We start from the raw sequence: 13,251 nt of genomic DNA, 5'->3' as shown, positions 1-13,251 counted from the left end.
ATGCTCTACAATGCTACCTGAAAAATATTTCTAAAATACAAATCCTAGAGAGTTTCTGTGAATAATAATTGTGGGCTGTTATTCAGACACATCTTCTTACTGAAAAAACTAGAAATATTTAGGTAAAAATCTTAAAGCATTGAAGAGCTAACAGGCATTATCAGGTTAAAATTGGAGTTGAGAACCCAGATGATATTGTAGATTTGATCAGCGATTGTCAGGGACAGAAATAAGGTCCAGAATCCTTACAAGAAGCTGGGACCCCAAAGGGCTACCCCATCAGGGTAGACCTGAAACATAGCAGCTTTCACATAGAATTATAGCCCAGGTTCAAGCTGACTGGGTCAACCAAGGAATCTCAAGTCTTGAATTGGCTTAAGGACCGGTAGTGCCTCTGGGTATCTGGCAAAATCAAATGGAAATTTTTTCAAAAGGTTTCTTCAATTTAGGCCTCAGATTATTCAGTGACCAGCACATAAATATAACCAGGCACCCAAGAAAACCATAGTTCAAGGACAAGAACCATAAGAAACCACAAACAACAAAAGCAGCCCTTCAAAAATGTCATCAGATACTGAATCATCACAGTCCAAAAAACTTGTTTCCTCTGTTTAAAGAAAAGATAAGTTTAAAGATATCTGCAAGAGATAGGAAACTATGAATTGTGACATAGCAAATTGAAAAGGAACCAAGAAAACTTCTAGAAATAAACATTAAAGTAATGAAATTAAAAACTCAGTGGATGAGGAATAATATATATTTGATTAAGTATGTTGAAGAGAAAAACTCAGTAGATAAATTTAATGGCAGATTGGATAAAGCTGAAGAGAAAATTTACAAATTGGAAGGCAGCAAGAAAAAATTATACAGAATATTGCATAGAGAGGCAAACAGAAAATGCAAAGGATTGGAAGAGAGACATAGAGAATAAAGTGAGAAGGTTTAAATAAGTTGAATTAGAGTCCTAAAAGGAGATGAGACAGAAAATGAGCAAAGGTGAAATTTGAAGATAATAGCTGAGATTCTCCATAACAGGTGTGCTTCCAAACCACAGATTTAAGCAGGCCAATGACTGCAAGTAGAATTCTTTTTTTAAAGTTTCAAATTTAGATACATCAGGAGGAAACTACAGAAAGCCAGAGGCAAAGAGAAAAATCTTAAAAACAGCTGGAGAAAAAACAGATTATCTTCAAAGGAACAGTAGACTGACCATTGACTTCTCACTAAATATAATTCTGATCATGTTATTTTCAGAATTTTCAATGGCTTTCCATCCCTAAAGTATAAAATGCATACTTCTTCAGAATGTCATATGACGCTTTTCACGATCTGGCTTCTAGCAATCCATTTAGATATACTCAGTTTACTCCTGAATATGTGCCTTTGGACACTCTCTTCTCCCTTTCTGGAATGCCCATCCACCTAACCAGTTCCTACTCAGCCTTCCCATTCTCAGCTCAGGGGTTAGCTGCTCTGTCAAGCTCTGCTTTGCTCCCTTCTTATTGCCCTCGGGAACACTGTTTGCCAGTAGTTACCAATACCATGTGCTTTAAATATTTGTTTGCATTTTTGTCTCACTTCTAACACGCGAGCTCCCTGAGGACAGAAACAGGGCCATTTGCAATGAGTGACACTCCATAGATATTCAGGACCTTCACTGGGTTGACTCCAGCATTTCAGCAGTCCCATGGCCACTTAAATGATAACTTGATAGAGGTTTTCATGGCTCTTCCCATAATCGTCCAATTCTTGCAGTGTAGAGAACAGGTTACCATGGCCAGCGCCAGTATCCCTGCATGCTGTCCTTGTCTAGCTCTGCCTCTTCATTACCTGTTTCTTCAGTGAAGCTGGAATAGCAATACCCACTTTACCCACAGTATGAAGTTGTAAATCAAAAGAAGTAATGTGGGTGAACATGCTATGAAAACTCTCTGGCATCATACAGTTTCATTTCAGAGTGAGAAACTTGCTGGGCCTAGGGATTTTGTGAAGAAGGGAGCTCACTGATGCCCCCTGAAGACTGTTACCCCCAGGCCTTTGCCCTGGCAGTAGCTGGGTGTGGGATGCTAGAACAATCGTCAGCACTCGTTATGCCTGGCAAGCTTGCAGCGTAGCAAATGATTATTCACAGTGGATGTTACCTTGCCTCTGTGAGGACTTGTGCTGTCATTTCTACATTTCACTGGGGCGAGGGACTCATAAGATAAGTTTTCCTAGTTGGTTGATTTTGAGAGCTCTGAGAGGGACATATTTTCATTTACAAATATATATTACAGTTTTCATTGAGTTCTCTTTGGAAATTGAAAATTTCTGTGGCCTTTCATTCATAGATAGAATAAGCTTGGATTTGTCAGGGTTTGCAAATCTTTTAATTACTGCCATTATCTTAGTTCAGGTTCTGATTGTGTCTCACCTAGACTTTAACCCCAGCTTTCTAAGATCTGTTACCATTGTCTTTCTCCATTCCAGAGGACAACCAAATTCATAGTCCTCAAATACATATGTGATACATAAGTCTGGAGAGAAAAAATTCCCTGGCTTTTATAATGCTATATAGGATAGTGTACAGGCTTGTCAGTTTCATTGTCTGGACCTGTATGTTAGAAAGTATATTCTGCTGAGAACAGCATTAAATCCTAAAATATCATGGCTTACACAAAAAAGAAGTTTATTTCTATCTCACATCAAAGAAGCAGGCAGGCGAGGGCTTGTAAGTCAGCTTCACAGTCTTCAACTCATTCTGCTGTGCTGTTCTGCAGATCAGAAAACACCTTGTCCTGTGGCCTCCAGGACCAAGATCAGAGGTCCAGCTATCACATCCATATTCCAGGCAGCAGTGCGGAGGAAAGAGAGACTGGGTGGGGGAAAGAGAGAAGGCTGGGCCTTCACCCTATAAAGACACTTCCTAGAAGTCATTAACAGCACTTTCCCCTGCATCTTGTTGGCAAAAACTTAGACATACAGACCATGCATAGTTGCAAGGAGGCTGAGAGATGTGATCTTTTAACTCGGTGGCAGTATGCCCAGGTAAAAATTGGGATTTTTACTACTAGGAAATAAGAGACTAGATAATTGGGCACTAACTAGAGTCCCTGCCACAGGGCCTATCCCATCTCTCCACCAGCTTTGTTTCTCCTCTCATTGCAGTCCCTCCCTACCTGAGAGCTGTGTCCTTCACCTCTTAGTAGCTACAGTAAATCTTTTGTTGGGCCTTTACTACGCCAGGCCTTCTCACAGCTCTGGGGTTTTCACAGGTTCTCTCACTTTTTTTTTTTTTTTTTGAGACAGAGACTTACTCTGTTGCCCAGGCTAGAGTGCCATGGTGTCAGCCTAGCTCACAGCAACCTCAAACTCCTGGGCTCAGGCAATCCTCCTGCCTCAGCCTCCCAAGTAGCTGGGACTACAGGCATGTGCCACCATGTCCGGCTAATTCTTTCTATATATTTTAAGTTGTCCAGCTAATTTCTTTCTATTTTTTTAGTAGAGACGGGGTCTCACTTTTGCTCAGGCTGATCTCGAACTTCTGAGCTCAAACAATCTGCCTGCCTCGGCCTCCCAGAGTGCTAGGACAGCCAGCTCTCTTGCTTTTGCCTGGAATGCCCTTCAACTTCCTTATTTCTCTTCTAAGTGTCTATACATCCTTCAAGCCCCAAGTCATTTCCTCAGTGAATTTTTTTTCCTTAGCAGCGATGCCACGTTACTCCTTACGTGTGTACACATGAGCAGTGTGGAGGGGTGGAAGAGCTTCATGGATTTAGTAGTTCAACTGACTTGGGTTTGAGTCTCCTCTGTCCAGCCTGGGCTGGAAAATATAAATATGGAAGTCCTGGTCATGTAAATTATATTTAAAGCCACAGCCCAGTTTTCTCTCCTGAGTTTCAGACCTTCATTTTGAACTGCTTACTCAGTATCATCATTTGAAGGTCTCACAGATGGCCTCCCAAATGCGACCACCTCCAAAATAGAACTCTTGATTTTCACCTCCTCCTCTCATCTTGCCAGTAAGTGATGCCTCTGTCAACCTAGCTGCAGATGTCAGAAAGCTGGAAATAATCCCTCACTTCTCATATCTAATAATCCTTAAGCTCTCATATCTAATTACGACCATGTCTGTCAGTTCAACTCCAAAATATATCTTAATTCTGTCTCCAATGCCTATATCACAGCTCCGTCCTCTCATCCCTGGACCACTGCAATAACTCTTAACTGGTCTCCCTACAACTACTCTTTGCCTACTTAATCTTGCCCTGGACAATGTTACTCTGGCACAGAATCCTTAGCCAGCTTGCTGTTGTATTTAGGATTTAATTCTGGATTCTTACATCCCACGAGGCCCACGTGACTTCACTCCCATCTACCTCTGATTCTCATTTCTTGCTGTGCCCATTTTGCTGACTGTGCTCCAGCCTTGTGGCTTTCCTTCTGGTGTCTGATTCTGAGAACTTCCTGCCTCCATCCCTTTCCACGTGCCATTCCCTACCAAGGGTCTCTTGTCCCCCTCTTCACTCCTGTACACGCCGTCCTCACATCTCAGCTTAAATGTCCCTTCTTCACAGGGTTTTTCCCTGACCTCTAATCTAAATCATATGCTCTTTTCCTTTGCTTTTAGGAATTGTTCTTTCCTTCTTAGCATGTATCACAATTTATAATTTTGTATTCATTGAGTGATTTATTTATATAATATCATTCCACATTAGCCTATATGTTCCATGAGGGCTGGGATTGTATTTCATTTACTCACCACTGAATCCTCTCATGCCCCGTGTTCAATAAATACACATGGAATAGATGAATATATAAATGCTCTTGTGATTAAACAATGTAGTCGATTCTCTCGTTAAATTGACAGTTTTGCTATTTAGTATGGCAAGACATAGTTGTTGGAAACATACTGAGGTAATTCACCTTTCTAACCTGGCATTGTGTTTCTTTATATTCATTGACCAAGTCTATGATTCTCACCTGCAAGGCTATAAACTTCAGTTTTATTAGAATGTAGCTTTGTCTGAACAAAGCCTCATTTCTGTCAGGATATTCTTATGAATACAGAACCTGAAAAGGTCATGTTCAAGTGTGATATCTGAAAATCATGATTGGGCCTACTTCCATGGCTTGCCCTCTCTCTTTGGATGTAACTTGGTATAACCTTTGTAACACAAGACTTGCTGTTGGCATGGAATCTGAAGTTATTTTAAGATAGAGCCATCAGCGACTGTCACAAAAAGCTGCTGCCCAGGATTTGGGCTGCCTTGGAAAAACCAGTCCTCTCACTACTCTGTCTGGATTGCTAGCTTTTGAGACCAAAAATTCAGCTATTGGATATCTGAGTGTACTTGTTCATGGTAATTCCAGCCTTCTATTAATATTTTTTTCCTGAATTACCTTGTTCTGCAGAACACATTGGCAGTGTATGTTATGGAACAAACAGATCAACAACTTGTATGGTTTTTTTCTCCCTAAGATTATAAAATGTGTTGTTCTGGAAGCATCTGATGATTTTGGAATCCTGAACTATGGGTCTAAAATAAAAGATGAACTTGTGGAGACAGAGAGTACAATGATGGTTACCAGAGGCTGGGAAGAATCGCAAGGGGGGATGGTTAATGGATGCAAAAATGTAGTTAGATACCCCAGTGAGAATGGCCTTTATCAAAAAAACCCAAAACAACACATATTGGTGTGGATGTGGAGAGACAGGAACACTAATACACTGTCGGTGGGACTGCAAACTAGCGCAACCCCTGTGGAAAGCATTATGGAGATATCTTAAACAGATTCAAGTAGACCTGCCATTCGATCCAGCAATCCCATTATTGGGCATATACTCAAAGGAAAAAAGGTCATTCTGTAACAAAGACACATGTACCCGAATGTTTATAGCAGCACAATTCACAATAGCAAAGATGTGGAAACAACCCAAATGCCCATCAATACGTGATTGGATTAGTAAACTGTGGTATATGTATGCCATGGAATATTAGTCAGCTATAAGAAATAATGAAGATACGACATCTCTATGGTTCTCCTGGAGAGAGTTGGAGCCCATTATATTAAGTGAAGTATCCCAAGAATGGAAAAACAAGCATCACATGTACTCACCAGAAAATTGGTTTCCCTGATCATCACCTAAATACACATCTGGGAACGACACCAATCGGATATCAGACTAAGGTAGGGGGTGGGGAAGGGGATGGGGGTATGCCTACACAATGAGTGCATTGCGCACCGTTTGGGGAATGGTAACGCTTGAAGGTGCTGACTCGGGAAGGGGGGGTGGGGAAGGGAGGAATAGATACCTACATGATGGTGCAATGCGCACTACCTGGGGAACAGACATGCCTGGAGCTCTGACTTGGGGGGAAAGGCAGTACATGGGCAACGTATGTAACCTGCAATTCTGTATCCCCCATAACAATAAGATGAAATAAAAAAAAAAAAAAAGAAAATTGCCATCACCCTAGAATGTTCCCTCATGGCCTTTCCAATAAATCCCTACCCCATTCCTCCAGAAACAAATCTGTTTTGATTTTTTTCTACCACAAATTAGTTTTTCTTGCTCTTGAACTTTTATATAAGTGGACTCACAAAGTATGTACTCTTTTTTCCTTTTAAAAGTTTGCATAGCTTTTTTTTATATTTTTAATTGATATTAATATATCATAGTTGTACACAGAATATGTACTCTTATGTAACCTTTCCACACAGCATATTTTTTAGATATTTCCATATTGTTGTGTGTATCATTGGTTTATTCCTTCTTATTACTGAGTAGTATCTACTATATTGAATGTACAATTTTATACTAACTTAGTTTTTAAATTTTTTTAAAATTGATACATAATTTTTGTGTATATTTATGGGGTACATGTGATATCTGGTTACATGCATAGACTGTGTAATGGTCATTGACTTAGTATTAACATTTTACAAATACCACAGGTAACTTTGACACACACTGCTTTGATCTATTCTCTGCAGATTATGTGGAGAAGATAAAGTGGATGGAAAAAGAGAAATAAAATTTCACTAGCTTCTTCTCTAAAAAAAAAATGTAGTTAGATAGAATGAATAATATTTGATGGCACAACAAAATGACAATAACCAACAATAAGTTACGGTATACTTTAAAATAACTAAAAGAGTGGAAATTGAATGTTCCTAATACAAAAAAATGTTAAAGGCCTGAGGTGATGGATACCCCAGTTACCCTGATTTGATTAATTTACAATATATTTCCTGTATCAAAGCATCACATGTACCCTATAAAGATATACAACTATTATGTACCCATGATAATTAAAAATTAAAAACTTAAAAAAAAAAGATGAGCTTGATTGATGTCCCTCTTTTGCTGATGGATAGGGTTATCTACAATGGGAGATTTTCTGTTTGCTTTTTCTTTTTGGAAAATAGTGAGGATTCTGCTTTCAGTGGGTACTTTAGTAGGTAGGTTTCTGCATAGATGGAAAAGCAAACAGTTGATCATTCTTAATCCCCAGTAGGTCAGATCATGTCACTGTTTCCAGAATACGCCCAGAATGGTAAAAGTTGGCTTTAAACTGAGCTTTTGCTAAGAAGCAGCCAGTCCTGAAAAGGATTTATTTATTTATTTTGGCCTTGGTAATGTCTAAATGATAATAAGTACGAGTCTCTCTTAGCTCTCTGGAGTGGCTCCCACATAAATTGGTTGTGACCCTTAGAATCTAGAAACTCCAATATATTATAGTTGGAGAAGAATATTTTGTGGGGGAAATCTGATTTAACAAGTGAAAATATAAAATTTTAAGTGTTCAGAAGTGTGTAATTTGCTGCTTTTGTTCATGAGTGTTTTTAATACTTCTGGTACAGAGCCTAACTGCCTCTTTCCTGGAGAGATTTGGTTTCAGTTTCTTGGGTGAATGTGCATTTTATAAGTTTTTTAAGAAAGGAAATTAAACATTAAAAGACTTTAAGTACTTTTCTTTTTATATAATGTCACTAAGAAAAGCCAGGAAAATTGGGGTTGGGTTATTTATTTATTTATTTAATAGGTATAATCTATTTTCCACCATTTTGTTTGTTATGGCTGGTACCAAAGTACTTTTAAAAGTTAACGTTTATTTTGATTTTGTTTTATTTCAGCAGATGTGCATAATAAATTAACCTATCTTTATTCTTCATTGTGGGCTGGGACAATATCTAATATCTAGGTTTTGGGCATTTGACACACAAATGATTTAGTTTAACATAGTTTGATGCTCTCCACTTGTATAATGTTTAGCATGTAAATAATATTAAATAGATAAAATGTGGCCTGCTGAACCTAAGTGCTCAGTGTGAGCATTAATATAGGTATATGACATGATTGGCCACATTAACCACTGTGAGCCTGGGTTTTCTCTTCTGTAAAGTGAGTAGTTTGGGGTAAATGGTAGATCTGAATTTGAAAATCCCACAAGTCAATAGGCATCTAATTGATTCTTTATCTTCTCTCTTTTTCTCTCTTTTTTGTGTAGGAAAAGAGGATGCTGGTGCACCAGTTAAAAAAGATGAGAGCACCTCCATGTCACAAGACATAAGAGCTTTACCAGAGAAGTCCCTGCAAAGATCAGCAAAGGTCATTGCCTACAGATTTTCTCCATCTGTCCAAACGGCTGTCATCCCAGCTATTTGTCAGAGGTGTCTCATGTGATTCAGTCAGGACTGTAGTTGGTCAGTTAATCAGAAAAGTCAGTAGAACCATAGAATCATGAAAATTGAATTTTTAAAAATACCTTTAAATATAAATATATATCTGTTTGCCTGCCTTTGGATAAAGGATCAAGGCCTTTTCTTTGAGTATGGGTATGTTGATTGGAATTCCACATCGTCTTTCTTGCTTAATCCACACTTGTAATGTGGCGTTTGTGACTTCCAGTTTTGGTTATTTATAGTGGAGTGAGAATTTAGACACTGGAGAAGCAATGTGAATATAGACTCCCTCTGGATTTTTACTGTTTTCGCTCCAATTTTTTTTACTGTTGTCATGCCCATACCCAATTAAAAAACACATTTTTAATAAGTCTTTTTAGTTTTTCTATAGTATTCAATTTAGTTATCATAGAAACAACAATTGTTTTATATTCCTGTTTCATTCTTTTGAATAATTTAATTTTATTCTTTATATATGCTAGTGGCATATTCAGATATGGAATCAAACACAGTTGACCCAATCTGTGCAAACTTGCAGATGTGGGATCAAACACAGCCGACTAATGGTAGCAGAAGTGGTGCAAGGGCAAAGAATAAAGTGGCGTAACGTCATGAGGCTTTTTGTGTACCAGGGGCAGCGATCAGTGTGTTTAACCTGGGAATGCACTGTGCTCACTCCACCTAGCAAGTTGGTTAAGAGTGTATCTCTCCTGCATATCAACATGAGGAATTTTAAAATTATACTCTCTATATATATTACTCCCATTGTCCACCCAGTTGTCCAGATCTTTATTTCAATAAGCGTTTTGAGTACTAACTGTGCACTAGGCAGCATGCTAGGTGTGGAACATCATAATGAATGGAAAGTCTGGGGGCTGGGGCTGGCTCACAGACCTGTTTTGTTTGACGTGTGCAGTATTTAAAAATTTTGACTTCATAGCTTACATTTTAAAAAGGGAGGGGGGAATGTTCACATTAAAAATTAGACTTCCACTCACCTCCTGGTCACTGTGCAATACCTGGCTTACAGTCTGCCTCTCCCACTCTCATCCAAGTTCTCTTGTCAAAGCAAAATATCCGGCAACACTGACTGAACCACATTCCTAAATGGCTTTGGTCAAAGCTGAGTCGAGGCAACCCTCTGCTGTTGGAACTTGTGTTCTGTAATTTGCTCCTGCCCTCCGACCGTGCCCTTCCTCTCTCCTCTCCCCTGCCCCTTCCCTCCTTTCTTCTCTCCCCTCTCCCCTTTCCCTTCACTTCTGGATAGTGTTTCTTAATGAATTCAGCCTAAAATTATAAGGCAAAACAGTGCATGCATGGTAAACTAATGCTGTGGTAGAGTCATTTCCATGATAACTAATATTATATGCATCACTAGTAATGCAGTAATGTCAACCTGCTTTATACACTTCCTGTGCTGTCAAAAATTAAGACAAGAAGCAAGGATTTCTGGTTCACACAAAATAGCATAGATTTGTTTCTTTTTGCTCCTCTTGCTAAGTATAACTATAAACCCTAGAAAACACAAGAGGCAACCAAAGGAAAATTCTGAAAAGTGAAAAAAGGAAGACAACTAGTTAGGGACCCCAGAATTAGAGAAAATACATAGTGACAGGGACCATCATCATCAACAGAAGGTGACCCAGGCCCAGTGTTTCTGAATCCTAACCTAGCAGTAGAAGGTTACCCCAGATAGACTCATTCCTCACTCAGGTCTAACAGAAATCCCTCCAGCAACACCAGGCAGTCCAGGCAGCATCTGTAAGGGGAGTTGACTGGGAGTCCAGATGACAGTAAGTGGCCAGGAGAAGGGCTCTCCTTCCCCCCAGGCCTGAGACTTCTCTCTCCTACTGAGGGATACCATGTATCTGTGGCTTCAATCAGGAGGATCCCACCAGAAGAAATAGCCCAGCCCAGGAAACCTCTTTGTCCCCATGGGCCTGAGACTCTCATCTGCTACCCAGCGGCAGCACTGGACAGCTTGAGGTCACCAGTAACAAGCATCCCAGTTTGGGAAACCCCTTTGTCCTCACAGGCATGAGTCTCCTCTCCTTCACCCAGAGATACTGGATAGCCTGGTGGCATTAGCAAGGAAGACCCTGCCATAATGGGTGTGTAGGCCGGGAAGCCTCTTTATCTCTGTGTGCCAGAGACTTCCCTCTCCCAGTGAAAGACACTAGGAAGCCAGGTAGCACCAGTAAAGAGATCCTGCCACAACAAGAAACCCAAAAGGGGAAGCCTCTTTGTCCCTGCAGGCAGGAGATTCCCATTTCATACTCAGACAGATCAGGTGGCTTAGCCTGAGGACATTCCTTCCATCCCCACAGGCAGTAACAGTGGAGACCAGTGGGAGCCCCAGTGGCACCATATAAACCAAACATAGCAAAATAGCACTGTAAAGACTCTGTAAATGAAATTGTCACTGTCAGGCCGGGCGCGGTGGCTCACGCCTGTAATCCTAGCACTCTCGGAGGCCGAGGCGGGTGGATCGTTTGAGCTCAGGAGTTCAAGACCAGCCTGAACAAGAGGGAGACCCCGTCTCTACTAAAAATAGAAAGAAATTATATGGACAACTAAAAATACATACAGAAAAAATTAGCCGGGCATGGTGGCGCATGCCTGTAGTCCCAGCTACTCGGGAGGCTGAGGCAGGAGGATCGCTTGAGCCCAGGAGTTTGAGGTTGCTGTGAGCGAGGCTGATGCCATGGCACTCTAGCCCGGGCAACAGAGTGAGACCCTGTCTCAAAAAAAAAAAAAAAAGAAATTGTCACTGTCATACAGCCCACAAAAGTAAGCCAGGACCTGCATGCTGAACCTAAAACAGGGCGACTGCCTGCTAAAAATGAAAAGATTTAAAGGAAGCCCAGAGTCTCTTAACATGATAGCCAAAAGATCCAGGATACAATTGAAAACCAGGTCTGTCATACCAAGAACCAGGAAAATCACAATCTGAATGCGAAAAGATAGTCAACGGATGCCAATGTCGAGCTATTGCAGTTATCTGACAGTGATTTTAAAATAGCCATCATAAAAGTTCTTCAGTAAGCAATTAAAAATTTCCTTGAAACATTGAGAAGATGGAAAATGTCAGCAAAGAAATCAAAGTTCTAAGAATGAACCAAATGGAAATTATAGAACGGAAAAATACAGTAACAAATAAAATACTCGCTGGATGGGCTCAGTAGTAGAGTAGAGATGACGCAGCATAAAGTCAATGAAGTTGAGGACAGATCCATAGAATCCACTCAATCTAACAAAGAGAACATAGACAAAAAAATGAACAAAGCCTGAGGGAGTTATGGGACAATAATAAAGATTCAACATTCAGATAACTGGAGCCCCAGAAGGAGAGCATCCGCGAGTGGGAATAAAAGAAGAAATTGTGCTGAGTGGGAGCAGGTAAAAAGATGTCTTCAGAGATTTGGAGGTTCTAGCAAAAGTTATATAACATTAATGTATAATGGGATCTGTACAACTATAATTTCTTCTTTGCTGATCAACTCTATAGCTTGTGTTTAAGGTTAGAGAATACCAGTGGCTGGATTGAGGACTGTTAGGGTGGGTGTAGTGGAAGGAACAGAAGGCTGGACATCCTAGGTGATAGGACTTTGAGTGATGAAACATGGTCGCTCCGGGAGGGAGGAAAGGATCCAAGGCTTACATGTAGCTAACAGACTTAGAGAACAGGCAAGGTGCTAGGAGTCTTTTTGTTTTGAGACAGAGTCTCACTCTGTTACCCGGGCTAGAGTGCCATGGCATCAGCCTCGCTCACAGCAACCTCAAACTCTTGGGCTCAAGTGATCCTTCTGCCTCAGCCTCCCAAGTAGCTGGGACTACAGGCATGTGCCACCATTCCCGGCTAATTTTTTGTATATATTTTAGTTGTCCAGATAATTTCTTTCTATTTTTAGTAGAGATGGGGTCTCGCTCTTGCTCAGGCTGGTCTCGAACTCCTGAGCTCAAATAATCCACCCACCTTGGCCTCCCAGAGTGCTAGGATTACAGGCGTGTTTCTGTGTGTTTTTTAAAAATTTAGGTGTATTTCTTATATATATATATATATTCATATATATTAGGTTAAAATATATGTCATTTCAGAAATTTTGCCTTTTAATAAGGAGACCTAAATTGTTCACATTGTTGCTTGTGGTTGGGCCAATGTCTTCATCTAAATTTTGACATTCTGGTTTCTAGCACCGCGCCTGGCTGGTGCTAGAAGTCTTGATGTGGTGAAAAAGCCTGTGGAGTGCAGCATGGGAGAGCAAGAGAGCTGCATGATGGGTTAGTCTGAGAGTAGGTGTCAGGACTGGACTAGTTCCAGATGATGCTGAAGTGTGGCCATGGGGGTGAGTTGCTGAAATTGAATGGAGCTGAAGGCTACTGGTGTTGAAGAGATATGAGAACTGTGAGGACAAGGTGTTGGCTGAATCATTCACCTGGATGAGAGTGGGAGAGGCAGACTGTAAGCCAGGTATTGCAGAGTGACGAGGAGGTGAGTGGATGACAGCAACAAGAAAGGCACTGCCTAAACCAGGAGAGGGTGCAGATACATTCATGAGAGAAGAGCAAAGGTCCAGACGT

General features: G+C 40.5%; 1 protein-coding gene across 1 annotated transcript in view; it reads left to right on the top strand.

Moving 5' to 3' along the window:
• The window catches only part of DIS3L2 (DIS3 like 3'-5' exoribonuclease 2), a 307,218-nt gene that overhangs the window by 116,587 nt on the left and 177,380 nt on the right, over window positions 1-13,251 (top strand). The window contains exon 7 of the mRNA XM_069470450.1: window positions 8,496-8,596. Coding sequence (XP_069326551.1) covers window positions 8,496-8,596 — 101 coding nt within the window. The remainder of the gene's footprint in view (window positions 1-8,495; window positions 8,597-13,251) is intronic.

Source organism: Eulemur rufifrons, chromosome 1, assembly GCF_041146395.1.
Source record: "Eulemur rufifrons isolate Redbay chromosome 1, OSU_ERuf_1, whole genome shotgun sequence".
Lineage (NCBI taxonomy): Eukaryota > Metazoa > Chordata > Mammalia > Primates > Lemuridae > Eulemur > Eulemur rufifrons.
The sequence above is the reverse complement of the archived record's forward strand: the minus strand, read 5'-3'. Positions and strand labels throughout refer to the sequence as shown.